This window comes from Sinocyclocheilus grahami, unplaced genomic scaffold (assembly GCF_001515645.1).
Source record: "Sinocyclocheilus grahami isolate Dianchi unplaced genomic scaffold, SAMN03320097.WGS_v1.1 scaffold707.1, whole genome shotgun sequence".
In the NCBI taxonomy this organism is placed as follows: domain Eukaryota; kingdom Metazoa; phylum Chordata; class Actinopteri; order Cypriniformes; family Cyprinidae; genus Sinocyclocheilus; species Sinocyclocheilus grahami.
In genome coordinates, this window is record NW_015505886.1 from 286902 (window position 1) to 300363 (window position 13462).

Genomic DNA, 13462 nt, shown 5'->3' on the forward strand with positions numbered 1-13462 from the left:
ACGTATATATATATATATATATATATATATATATATATATATTCTAAAATAGATATAATAAAATGTTTTAATAATTAAATGATTTAATAATAGTCTACTCTAGTGTATTAAGAGGAAAAAATTTTCATTTAAATAAATGTTGTTACTATTTTTATATGAATATTGTACATATAAAATACATAATATAAATTAGATACAATAAAATATATTTTAACATTTAAATAATTAAAATATTTCATTTATATCATTTTAATATTAATTTATCATAATTATTAATTTATATATTTATAAGTTTATTGTATTAATAGTAACAAAAAAGATAAATATATAATGCCAGTTCAAATTTTTACTTAAATTATTATGCTAATATATTTAATACATAAAATACTTAGTATAAAATATATTTTGATATGTTATAATATATTTTGAAATTTAAATAATTTAAGATACTTATTATAATAATTAATTTTAATATAAATATATATTTATAATAGTTTGTTGTATTAATATTAACTTTATTTCTAATAAATAAGTATTATATATGTATATTCAAATAATTATTTTTTGATGGACAATTTTTTTTCTAGTGGTTTCAGACATTTAGACCACACTATATATTGTATTACTGTATATAATTTTGGGACTTCCTACACTTACAAAAAAGTACTGTGATAGGGCTACAGTAATGCCATGCGATGGTAATATCATGGTACTGGGAAATTAGCATATTCATATACCATGCTTTTTCCATATTACATGTCCAAAAAACAACATCATAATATTACCATGGTACTTTCTGGTACTTTTTTGTAAGTGCATTCACATCAGTTGTGCATAATAAAGAAAATTATAATTCTTATGGATTCAAGCTAAACCTATATCTGGTTTGGCAAAATTAACAAGACATTAATAATTAAGACATTTTTTTAGTTCCTTAATGAGGGGTTTGTGCACTTTTGCTGTTTTTCCGGGGATATTCTCAGACATTTCATGCCCACAGGCGAAACTAAACCTGCCTACGCACGTACTCTGCTAGTCGACGGTGTTAAAATCATCTGCCAAAGTAAAAAGCGACATAAAATTGCACCTTGAGGCTGTGCAAAAGCTGTTTGCAGCCCTAACAACATGAGTTGATACAGTTTAACCACACATTTTGTCATCTGAAGCGACTCGTTTCAATCTACCTGCACAGTGGAGAAGGCCCGGCAGAGCAGGCAGGAAAAGCAAACTGGTCTGTGCTGTTGGAACATTCCCCAACAGTTTCCATCGCCCCCGGCATTCCGGGCGACGTGCCCACCGTCTCCTTGGTGACCAGCTCCGGGTCCAAGATGAAAAGCTCATCCTGAGAGATCTCCGTCACATAGTTTAGATGCTCCTGCAGAGATACGCAATGAAATCGGCACAGTGTGACATGCAACACAGATGTAACACGTCAAAGTTGCCTGTTGTAGGTACCTGACCACGGTCTATTCTGTAGAAACGGTCTGCTGTAGTGGCTGTAAACAATCCAAAGATGGAAAAATCTGATTATGGGGTTTGCAAAGTTTTGGAAATGTCAAGAGCAATGAATCTCACAAAAATTATTCAGCATAGAAAGCCTAAGTTATGTATATAGAATTATAACACAATTTTTTAGATAACTTCTATGCTGCTTTTTTCAAAATGAACTTGAAATGCTCTACTACTCTCTACTACTTACAATCCAGGAAGCACCATTTTGGTGAAAGCTTTGGCATGTGCAGTGTGTCTGTATTCACACCATCCCCCTCCTAAAGAGAGAAAGACAGAGAGGGGGAAAAAATACACAGAGAAATGCAAGTGAAAAATGGCTCTTGTCCAAAATGGCCTCACAGTGTGAGTTCAATTAGTCACAATGTGTTTTTGTGATTGTAATTGAACAGGAAGTCAACGTGCAATGGCTGTCACATGCTCAATATAACATGTTTGGGATGAATAGTGGCAATTATAGTGGAAAGTGACTCTTAAAAGTAAAATACACCATTTGTGTTTCAAAGACATGTTAATGTCACCACAGGAAATAGATTTCGAGCTAAATTAAATGAAAAACGTATTTTCTTTCCAAGAGGTTGCATTAACACAGAAGTATTCTTATTTAGCCAAGAATGAGTTAAAATCACCATTGCAACCCATTTTACTAGAGTTATCTGACTTCTATATGATTGAAACAATATTTTCAACAACAACGACGAAAAAAACAAGTAGGACAGGATTTTATCTACTAGAAATTGTTTGGGTTGTTAAAAAGGGTGTTTCATGCCAAATGGGCGGAGTTGAAAATAAAAGGGCTTGATCATGTCACTGAAAAGGAAAGTTGTTTTAGAGGTGGAGTAAGTTATTGTATTTTGATGAATGATTACAAAGACAAACTTTTTTGGGGATAACATCATTCACAATAAGACAAGTAACATTGATTAAGAAGGTAAATAGTCAATTCTGATTTCATGTTGACATCAAGCCAGTCTTTGACAGTTCAGATCCTCCCCTTAACCTCTGCAAATGAGGAAGGAGGTTGTAGCCAAATCGGCCTGTTGGCACATTTCTAACCAGGATTCAACAAGCTGAAAAGCACCTCATGTAGCTTCTCGATATGCAGCCGGCACGTCTCCAAATCACTGTTCCCGGGAACTATAATTATCCCCATAGGAATCGCTGAGAAGGTGAAAGAAAAGAGGAAACACGGGTTAGGATCTGTTTAAATTAAGTCGTATTTGAAAAGCAGAAGCTTTTCCGGGAGTGCAGGTTCTCAGAGCTGTGAAAAAGAGAGAGGACGAGGAGAAGAGATACTCACAGGCCTCCCTGAGCTGCTCCTTATCATAATGAAGAGCTTCATAATCACACATGCTGATACGGTTCACCTGGATCTGCACTTTCTCTGTGATGGGCTGCTGACTACATCCATAAGGAGAAAAAACTGTCAGATTTCCTCTAGGATTGAATGCAATTTAGACAGACAGACAGACAGACAGACAGACAGATAGACAGATAGATAGATAGATAGATAGATAGATAGATAGATAGATAGATAGATAGATAGATAGATAGACAGACAGATAGACAGACAGAGATGGATAGATAGACAGACAGACATAGACAGACATAGACAGACAGACAGATAGACATAGACAGACAGACATAGACAGACAGACAGACAGACATAGACAGACATAGACAGACAGACAGACAGACAGACATAGACAGACAGACAAGACAGACAGATAGATAGATAGATACTGACTCATACAGTTGTGGTAGAGAGATTCTTCTCTTGGTCTTCTGCAGCATGTTGGCCTGGTTCCTGAGGGTGATGCGTATGACGGATGGAGCCAGTCTACAGGGTTCTCCATCCACCTGCACAGGAATGGGCTTAAAGGTTATCAGGGTCACCTCCTGACACTGATGAAGCCTCTCGCCATGTCCTCCAACCTGCAGCGTCGCCTATAGAAAGAGAGCAGCAACATTTGGATGGATTCAAGGGTAAATGTAGACCAAATCCATTAAGGAACCAAAGCCAAATCTCACCAGAGAGGTCATGGTGAAGCCAATAACCTCAATGAGCCCGTCGTCATGTTTCTGTGACCCAAAGTCATTGTGCTCACTTGGGTTCCCCCATGGCATCGTACCAGCGCAATATCTACAGAACATAATGCCCAGCTCAGTCAGGATAATCTCATTTTAATGAACTCTAGACTAGTTTCTTGTGTCTAGATTATATTTTATCCTGGATTAAACATAATTTGGAACAGCGAATCTCTTTTTATAATATGGTTTTCAGTCCAAGTTTCCTGTCATGGTTTGATGACGTGAAATTTGATGTCACATGGATGAAATGGTCTGACTGGCAACTAGAGTGAAGTTTAGTTTTTTCTCAAATTAAATTTTGTTATGCAAAAATAAAGAGGATCTATATCAAATAGTGCACAAATTAATACAAGAATGTACATAGGTTATCTTATATGGTAGTTACATAAGACATTTGTTTTGCACAGTTCCATTTCAGGTCAGTTTTACCTGGGGATGTTGAGGAACAGGAGGCACTGCAGTTTCATATCCTGCACTTTACTAGTTAGATCAGTACCATCACACTGCACAGGAAATAAGAAAAAGCATATGAGGGAACATTGTAAGTATTTGTGCCATTATATAAAAGTGCTTGTATATATGCATATTTATTTACTGTGATCATAAGCACTTAATCTGGTGAAGTTTTGTTTTAATTTTTATGACAGTAATCAATAGTAATTACTTTATTTATGTGTGGTTTAAGTGATACATACATACAGTATATATATATATATATTTATAAATATATATTCTGCTTTTCTGAAATGTAAAATGTTTCTGATAAATTACATATGCATTATTTTATTTAATGTTTAATTATTATTATTTATTAATGTATATATACAGTACACATGCATGATTTGTAAGTCTTCTTTTTAATTAACTTCTTTATATAAAATAAAATAATAATTAATTATATTTCCAGTTTCAAATACCTTGGGTCATATTATATAAAAAGTGTGTATATACATATATACAACTTAACGTACCACAACCCTGATGTGTTTGGACAGATCTTTGGAGCTGCCCATCAAAAAGTCTGAGAAGGCTGTCTGCAGAGGGGCACATGTATTTGAACAAATATGTTACATTTTATACATTACAAAAAGAATAAACTAAAATATCTACATGACTTTATCGGACAGACACACTCACCCCTGCATAAAACATCTTATTGCGAAGTCGACTATTGAACCGCTCTGGTTTAGCCTCTGAGGAAACAAAACAACATCTTAGAAATTTGAATCTTTTCACAAACCGCAGATTTTATATGCAGTAGTATGCAAACCTTCACTTCATAAACCAAATTCAAATTACACGAGTGAGTGAGCACACCTCGGGATTCGTGAAACTCCAAGGTCACGTGTGCATCAAATCCAAGGCTGAAGTAATTGTTGAAGACGTCAATGGGAAGCTGAAATAGACATGGAGATGTCATTAGCTCCCCCTAACCATTCATGTCAACACAAAAGAGTTTATAAAAACTCTTTACACCCTCATTCATGCTTGACTTGTTGTAAAGCTAGAAGGATGGTGGTCTTCTGCTAAAGTCTAGCACCCTCTACTGACGTCAGCTGACCTTGTCGGTCTGGTGTTCGTCTCTCTCCTCCTCGCTGGCCTCTAAATTGGGCTCCACGCTCAGGTTCCATCGGTCCAGCTGGACGATGTTGCCGTCTTCTACATGGGACAAGATCTTGGACACCGGTTCATCTGTGTAGCCCTGAAAGTCAACAAGTACACGCACCTTCAAAAAAACCATGAAAAGCTTGTAATGGTTAACAAATAGTGGGACCATTTTCTCTTGTTATGCCAGGTTAAGAATGTGTCAGCAGTAAAAATGACATGTTTAAACCACAAACCTCATGCTGCAAAACAAAACTTGTGGTTATTATATTAAAATACAGGAGCTGAAGCTGAAACTTCATCTTATAATATACTAACTGAGGTTTATTAGAACATTACAAACAAGAGTATTCAGGTTCGTACCCCGCCCCAGTTGAGAGTCCTGGCCAGGTCATTTCCTGTCCCGAGGGGAAGCACGGCCACGGCGGGTTGAGGGTTCAACTGGAGCTCATCTAGCACTGAGAGAATCCACCCAACCTGTTCAAGCAGAGCATATAGATTACATGATGGTCCCTATGAACTTCCTGACCGAGGGTCAGCATGATGAAATTCATTTACATTCAATATCTGAGAGATTGGCTCGGATCAGTCAGCGTTATTTTAGTAGTGGTGTTATACCTAATACATTTAAATTTGACCTTGACTTGACTGAATCAGTTTCAAGTACCTGTCGAGCATGTCGAGCACAATGCACCGTTGGAAAATTTGCATACTGTGCAGAAATGATATTACCCACCATCCGGTTTTATCTAGATAAGAGTGCAGATATTTGACTAACCGTTCCGTCACCGCCACAAACGAGGATACGCAGGTTGGGCACTTTGCTGTACATTTCTAACCTTAAAAAGAGGAAGAGAAAGTGTAAGAGAACACGCTCAAAGAGAAGAAAGAAAGAAAGTATGACCTCTCAACTCTTACCCCTCTCTCGGACCTCCCTGAGTGAGGTCGAACACTTGCCGGGGGTTCAGGTACCACATGAAAGAGCGGATGATTTTCGTTCCCTTTAAAGAAAAGAAGAAGAAGTCATCCACACACCCGGAGCAGTGGGCAGCCATTTATGCTGCGGCGCCCGGGGAGCAGTTGGGGGTTCGGTGTCTTGCTCAAGGGCACCTCAGTCGTGGTATTGAAGGTGGGAGAGAGCGCTGTACATTCACTCTCCCCACCTACAATCCCTGCCGGTACGAGACTCGAACCCACAACCTTTGGGTTACGAGTCCGACTCTCTAACCATTAGGCCACAACTTCCCTATTGAAGTGCTTGAAGTGCTATTATGTGGCTGTAAAATAACGTTTCTATGCACTAGGAACTTTTGAGTGTCACTTCTGACCTGGTTTCCGCCACTCTTCGGATTGACAAACACCAGCAGAGGCTTCATGAGCTGAGAAGGAATCGGTCGCACAACAAAGTGCTTCCATTTGCCATCCTGCAGAGAATGAAATAGTGAAATCTTGTCATATATAAAAGCCTATCCCTTTTATTCACAAAAGTTCAGTGTTTGCTACCTCTGTGGCTTTCTTGCAGGGTTTGGCCTTCAGAGATGTTTTCTTCTTTCTTTTACTGCTCTTCAATGATGCCTGTATAATAGGGACAGTTTATAGGCATCTTTATAGACATACTAATTTTAGTGTTTACATTTGAGCTCATCGATGCAGGTGACCTCCTTTCACCATGTCCAAACCATAAAACACTACATCATAAAATTACATCACTATTAGTACTTTAGAAATACATTTGGAAAATATTAATATTTCTGTCATGACAACTCTCGGAGGGATCGCCATGGTAATGTACATGACAATTTTAATGTATTTGGTCTTGGCGGAATAGATCTGCTACGCTGCTGCTGCTGTGGCAGAGCAAGTACCGAGACTTGCTACTGCCAATACATCCACAACATGCTGCTGTGAGCATGTAAGAAATATTGCTGCTGCAAATATAACATACAGTGCATGAAATATAGCATACATGAATCACCTCGTAGCAGATCTATACAGATGGAGCTGGTGAAGGGGGAGGGTTTCTGAAGCAAGCTGCACTGCTACGGCAAGCACTAGTCATATATTTAAATGTTGAGCAGTCAGCTCATTGGCTACCGATACAGGAGAGAACCAATCAGCTGAGCCACATGATAATGATGTCATTAGGTCAGATTGAGTTAGACCTATCGGACTGCGCCATCTAGAGTTTCATGCCAGAACTCTGTATATATCTATAAGATATACATTCAAAGGTTTTAAGTTGGTAAGATTTTTGAATGTCTATTTGTTCAAAAATACAGTAAATATAACCGTTTTCTTCAGGTCAGATGGTACCTGCTGTCTGCGGACTCTAATGATCCAGGTTGGAGGGATGATCACAGCCGCGTGAGCGCCGAGGGAACATGTCTCTTCAATTTTCTGCAGCATGAAGCAGGTCACCTTGTTGTGATACTGTAAGACACATAGCAAAGTGCATTGATTTATATTTTATCATACTTGAAAATTTGAACATTTTATGCACTACTTCCACTCAAACGTGTTGGGTAGTTTTTGAAAGAATACAGTAAAAACAGTAAGGGTGTGAAATACTATTATAATTTTAAAAAGCTTTTTCTATTTTAATATATTTTAAAATTTAATTTATTCCTGAAATAGCTAAACTAAAGGTTCAGCAGCCATTATCTTCAGAGTCACGATCAGAAATCATTCTAATATGCTGAAAACAGTTGGGTTGCTTGATATTTATGTAAAAAAAAACATGATGAAGGTTTTTGACATTTCTGATTTGTAACAAAGAAAAAGTCTTTACTGTGTCTTTTGATCAATTGAATGCACTCTTGCTGAATAAAAGCATTCATTTCTCCAAACTTTTGAACGGTAGTGTACGTTGCAACCATTTTTAAAAAACTGATTTTATCAGATGTGCAATACTTACTGCTTGCTTACACCAAGAGCAGCTGATGGCCACGATATCTTTACTGTGGAAGGAGAATTTCTGCTGGAAACCCTGAGGAAAGAGTGAAATTAGGCCATAAATACTTTCTGGATGATTACGCGTTTCATATTTTATGAGTCTTGCACTGACCTTTCCACATTGCCGGCATTTTCCATCTTGCCGTCTCCTATGGACCCAGTGATGTCTCATGTTTGGAGTCTGAAACACAAACCAGCTCAATTGTTTAACAAAACTAAATGATAAAGCTCATTTTAAGGGACAAAAAGTCTTACCTCTCGGACATTTCTTATCCCTGGATCTTTAAATGATGGCTTACATCTGAAGTTAATCTATGGGGAACAGTTCATTTGTTGAGATAAAAAGTTCAAAACATTGTAAGTTTTTCAGCTTTACAACAATCGTCTAACCTTCTCCAGCTGATCCATGCATACAGTGTGAACAGCTATTTTGCAGGATGCACATTTGTGGCGAGGAAGAGATTTTTGCTGAGAAAACAAAATGAAACACAACAATTGGCATTTTAGCAATATATCTGAATCTGTGCGTATAATGTCTAACCAGTAGAGGGAGCTTGCGTGCAATGATTTTTACAAAAGGAAAGACACTACTATAAACTACTCACTGTGCTGTTGATCGTTTTAAGAATAAAAATATGGGTCATTTACCAGTGACTTTGCAAAACAATATGTCTCTCCAACGTAACAGAAATCTCCAGACGGACTGGTCTCAAACCACACGTGTTGACCAAACTGGGCATTTTCCTGAGGAAGACAACTAACCAGTAAGTTAAACAGAAATTACAGAAATTAATATGGATTACTGTGTCATGAGTTGGAGTTTACTGCCATTGAGATAAATGAAACAGTTGGAATGCTAACTTGTTTATTGAAATACAAATGAGAAACTCACAGTCCAATCCACGGTGCTGCAGATCTCTTTGTTGGGTTCACATTTGGCCGGTATTATGGCACCGGATTGGGCAGCGTTATCCTGCACACCAGCCTTGGCAATGGCTTTCCTGACAAAAACAATGACAGTGACATTAAACAGACTGTCTGTGTCCATCATATCCTAAATCAATTAGATTTAGAACACTGATCAAAAGAAATACAATTATGAAAATTTTCCCCTGAAAGCATGGCATCTTATTTCACACAGCTTTCCACCTGGAGTGCCTTGGGGGTCTCTTTGAATTGCATTTGTTTAATTCCATATCAATCATAATAAGACTATTTTTACTAGCCACCAACAACTAGAATTATATAGCATGGCTTGGAAACATATAGGTTTTTCTGCTTTTAATCTGCTTTCAGTACTACCACAATACACTGTGGATACCTGATGATTAGCCTATGTCATTTAGCTCACCAAATTTGGAAGATACAGCACTGAAATTTATACTAAACAACTTTTATGTAACTTTCTTTAATGTAACTTTATTTTATACACATCTATATAGAATCGAGTGTGCCATCTGTACATCAACGTTCATACTAAATGTTAACACAATAGACATGTGCAGAAACAGATAACCTCTCCTTATACAGGAACTCTGATGCAATTATGGCTATGACAAGAAAGTGGTCAATGAAGTTTATGCAATGAAAACACAGGAAATGCATTTCTAAAGGTAAATATTACCTTTAGCTTTGGGTGGGGCATTTCCAAGGTTTTTTGTAATCCTTTTGTAATCAAAACCTTGCTCACCCTGACCTTTGTGTCCTAATCCCTACAGAGTGAATCAGTGAAGCTTAGCAACCTGTTGATGAGAAGCCCACTGGGTGATCAGTAACGTTGATGAGTCACATTACCTCGCTATGGTAGCAGCTGCACTAATGAGCGATCGCCATGGTGCTCGTATCCACGGGATGGAGAATGAGAAGGTCAATGCAATGAAAAGCTGCATTGCAACTGCCTGCTCTCGCATTCAATATAAATGTTTGAATGCTTGAGAAATTACTTAAGATATTGACTTGAAAGTGCTGAGTTTGTAAGTGGAGATTCACATGTATTGCAAGTCATAGTACCTAATCAGAAAACCTGTACATTGTGGTGTATTTATTTGGTCTTCACTAAAATATAAACTATTTAGGGAAGTTCATACTGACAGCAATTTGCAGCGGCAAAGTGGTTGGACAACATTCATCTTCATCAAGAGTGCGAAAATAAATTTAAGCAGAGGTCAGCTTCATGTAGTTGTGCAATGACGTGATGCAGCAACTATCAAGCAACTTGGTGACCTCCAGTAATATAGTTGTCAATGTGAATGCACCTTTAATGCTACAAGCCTAAAGAAATTGACTTTGACAAATATTAATTGTCTTCTCATTGTGCACCTCAGCAAAGCCTTGGTCAGGGTTCCTCAAATCTGAAATCTTAAGCCCTGATCATCTACCTGTAATTTTTCAAGTAACACTGAAGACCTTGATTAGCTTACTCCGATGTCTTTGATTAGAGTTGGAGCTAAACCCTATAGGGCACTGGCCAGATTTAAGGAACCTTGGCCTAGGTCATAATTAGTTTCTTTGGCTGCATCCGAAAGCAGAAAATGCTACCTACGCAAGTAGCATACACTCTCAGAAAAAAAAGGTACAAAACTGTCACTGGGGAAGTAAGCTTTCAAAAAGTACTAATATGTACCATTGAGGTGTAAATATGGTATAATGTACCTTTTAGCTTTTGCACCTTAGGGTATGGCCGCAGCTTTGTACCTGTGCTGAGGTAGGAAGGCAAGAATGCAAATCTGAGTACTATAATTGAGTTAATGTCATCTGATCGATTTTTGAGGGTTGCATAGATATATCGTTTGCTGCCCCTATCCTATGTGTGCGATTCTATCACAGTTTTGTTGTAGATCATTAAACCTTTATGCTGCCTCAGAAGTAAGTCCACTATCAGTTTTGGGAGTTACCTTCGAACGCAAATGCTGCCTGCAAATCATTGACTGATAGGGCAGCAAAGCAACAAGTCAACTGTCTATGCTTTCTGACGCAGCCTTTGTGTTGTTGTTCTTGCATTTCATGAAACCCTGTATACATCTAATTTAAGAGCACAGCATGAAATAACTAGAAACAACAACAGAAAGGTTCTACATACGACAAGAATCCACTCCAAGACTCCAGCCTGGGATCGTAATAAGCTCCCAGGAGAGGATTGAGAGTCGCATGACCCCTGTAGCAGGTAGAGCTTCTTCGGTTAGGAAGCGGCAGGCCTCTTCCTGGCCAGGGGCTTCCCGCTTTCGAGATGGTGGAGACCCGTCGACGGCGCCTCTTCTGGCTGCTGCGGCAGTAGCGGACGTGCGAGCCGGGCTCCGCGTAGCCATAATGTGACGAGTTCCTCCGGAGGCAGCGGGGAACGCGGATCAGCGGGTGGGCCTGGACACACTCTGTCACCACAGCCAGAGGAAGGCATTCCTGCTGGCATAAAACAGCAGACTCTTTGATCTCCCAGTCTGACAAATCTGCTTCCTCTAGGAACTCCTTACGCAGCCCCGAGTGATGACTCTTCTCTGAGTGGCCGCTGGAGTCCTCGCTGTCACTGTCGCTGTCACCTTCTGAAAGAAGCACATCTGTGTGACTCCTGAACTTCGTGTTGCTTCCCTTGAGTTCCACTTGCCCTGGCAATGGACTTTGGCTCTCCTCATCCTCTTCCTCCTCTTCCGTCATCTGAATTAAGCTGGCCAGCAGCATGGACGGGCCCAAGAGGTGTGTGTCTATATTGCGGAGCTTGCCCACCTTCTTCCGGCGTATGGCAAAGCGAGGATTGGCCTTCGGGGTGGTGGTGCTGGAGCGCCGTCTACCACTGCTTTTCTGAACCGGTTGACTGCTAATGATTCGAGGTAAAGCCTGAAGTTGGACACTGGATCGGCGTCGCTGGGTCAACGCAGTGGACGGAAGACCTACACTGGAGCGTCGACGGGCACGGCTGGCTGGCACTGCAATGCTTGGCCTCCTGTGTAGACAGGGTTCAGGTACGTGGCCATCATGAATGGCTTCTCCTGCTTCCTTCCTCTTAAAATGCCGTCGGAAAAAAGTGTCCATGGTGGCTGGAAGAATACAGTTCTTTTTCTAAAGTTCCCCCCTGAGGCTGTTGATTGAAAATGTAGCTGGTCAGCATAGATTAACCATTTTAGCACTAAGTTCTAAAACTGCTGAAAGCTTGTTACACTGACCTCCATTGACCAAGATTTAAACCTAATCCTTAAAATGGAGATAATCTACCTTGACCCAACACATTCCAGTGCTTCCCGAAATGGTCAAATTATAGGCAATTATATTATGAAAACACAAAATAACCTCATCAACAACAGACTTCACAAAACAACAGTTAAAAACTGAGATAGGATTATTAGCAGATCTGATCTACCAAGTATGTCCTTTTGGTTAAAAACCTTGATGTGACTCCACAACATAACATACAGTATATTTCTCCTTTTAGAAGGGTCGTCTATGAGTTTATACTGGTGGTTATTAACATTATTATGAATGTGGAACGCTAACTCCGCCTGTCCTAGCACAGATTTTCCTGGGGTTTACGCCAGGACAATTTGCCTTCCAAATCGCGTTAATACTAGCAAAGCCAGTTGACTACAAAGGTGCATTGTGAGTCCACTGGTGATGACATCATGTCATAATGACGGGAAAGGCACTCAAGGAAATGAAGCTCTGCTCAGCTCATGAACGTCCTGATTATCCCACGGGGATGTCCAGGGCAGATTATAAGGGCTTTCTGACCTTTCAGTAGTGACTGCCTGTACTAATTACAGCAATGTAACTAGTCTATCTCATTTAGAGACGGATATGACCTCGACACAACTCTCAGGGTAAGGAATGATACTATTGGTGCTAAGTAATTTGTAGCAATATTTACAGTAAACATGGTATTGTACTACAGTAGAGGTGACAGTACATTACAGTACAAACAATTTACCTGAAAAAAGTTAATTGCAAATTGCAATAAAATATATATTGTATCCACACTAATCACTTCTATGATGATAAACAACTGTTCTTGCTCTCCAGGCAGAGTAAGGAAGTGACACTCAACCAAGACTAATTACTGTCAGGGTCATCTCTAGCAATGGTATGTAATTAGTGAAGTGGGTTCATTTAGTACCAAAATATGCACTTAAACCTAGAGTCTGAGTTTGATTAGCTCCATCTAAACTGAAGACAGGCAATAAAAAAGACGGATAATAATATCACATGATTGTTTGTCACTGATTACATGTAGATTGGGGTTCAGTTTGTTTACTCTGCAACAGATTTAATTAAAAAGCACGGTTTAGACCATTTTAAATAATTCTGACCTATATTATTTATT

General features: G+C 39.0%; 1 protein-coding gene across 1 annotated transcript in view; it reads right to left on the reverse strand.

The window, feature by feature from the left end:
- LOC107559959 (diacylglycerol kinase zeta-like) overlaps window positions 1-13438 on the reverse strand; it is a 19401-nt gene extending 5963 nt beyond the window's left edge. The window contains exons 1-25 of the mRNA XM_016243989.1: window positions 11237-13438; window positions 9050-9158; window positions 8806-8901; window positions 8548-8625; window positions 8413-8469; window positions 8270-8338; window positions 8120-8191; window positions 7519-7635; window positions 6709-6780; window positions 6534-6629; window positions 6124-6206; window positions 5984-6044; window positions 5569-5682; window positions 5162-5302; window positions 4918-4996; window positions 4738-4793; window positions 4572-4634; window positions 4030-4103; window positions 3541-3652; window positions 3257-3456; window positions 2810-2910; window positions 2591-2670; window positions 1700-1769; window positions 1456-1496; window positions 1185-1375 (exon numbers count right to left, since the gene is read on the reverse strand). Of these exons, the coding sequence (XP_016099475.1) occupies window positions 1185-1375; window positions 1456-1496; window positions 1700-1769; window positions 2591-2670; window positions 2810-2910; window positions 3257-3456; window positions 3541-3652; window positions 4030-4103; window positions 4572-4634; window positions 4738-4793; window positions 4918-4996; window positions 5162-5302; window positions 5569-5682; window positions 5984-6044; window positions 6124-6206; window positions 6534-6629; window positions 6709-6780; window positions 7519-7635; window positions 8120-8191; window positions 8270-8338; window positions 8413-8469; window positions 8548-8625; window positions 8806-8901; window positions 9050-9158; window positions 11237-12180 (3176 nt within the window). The 5' untranslated portion in view covers window positions 12181-13438. The remainder of the gene's footprint in view (window positions 1-1184; window positions 1376-1455; window positions 1497-1699; window positions 1770-2590; window positions 2671-2809; window positions 2911-3256; window positions 3457-3540; window positions 3653-4029; window positions 4104-4571; window positions 4635-4737; window positions 4794-4917; window positions 4997-5161; window positions 5303-5568; window positions 5683-5983; window positions 6045-6123; window positions 6207-6533; window positions 6630-6708; window positions 6781-7518; window positions 7636-8119; window positions 8192-8269; window positions 8339-8412; window positions 8470-8547; window positions 8626-8805; window positions 8902-9049; window positions 9159-11236) is intronic.
- Window positions 13439-13462: the final 24 nt, after the last annotated feature.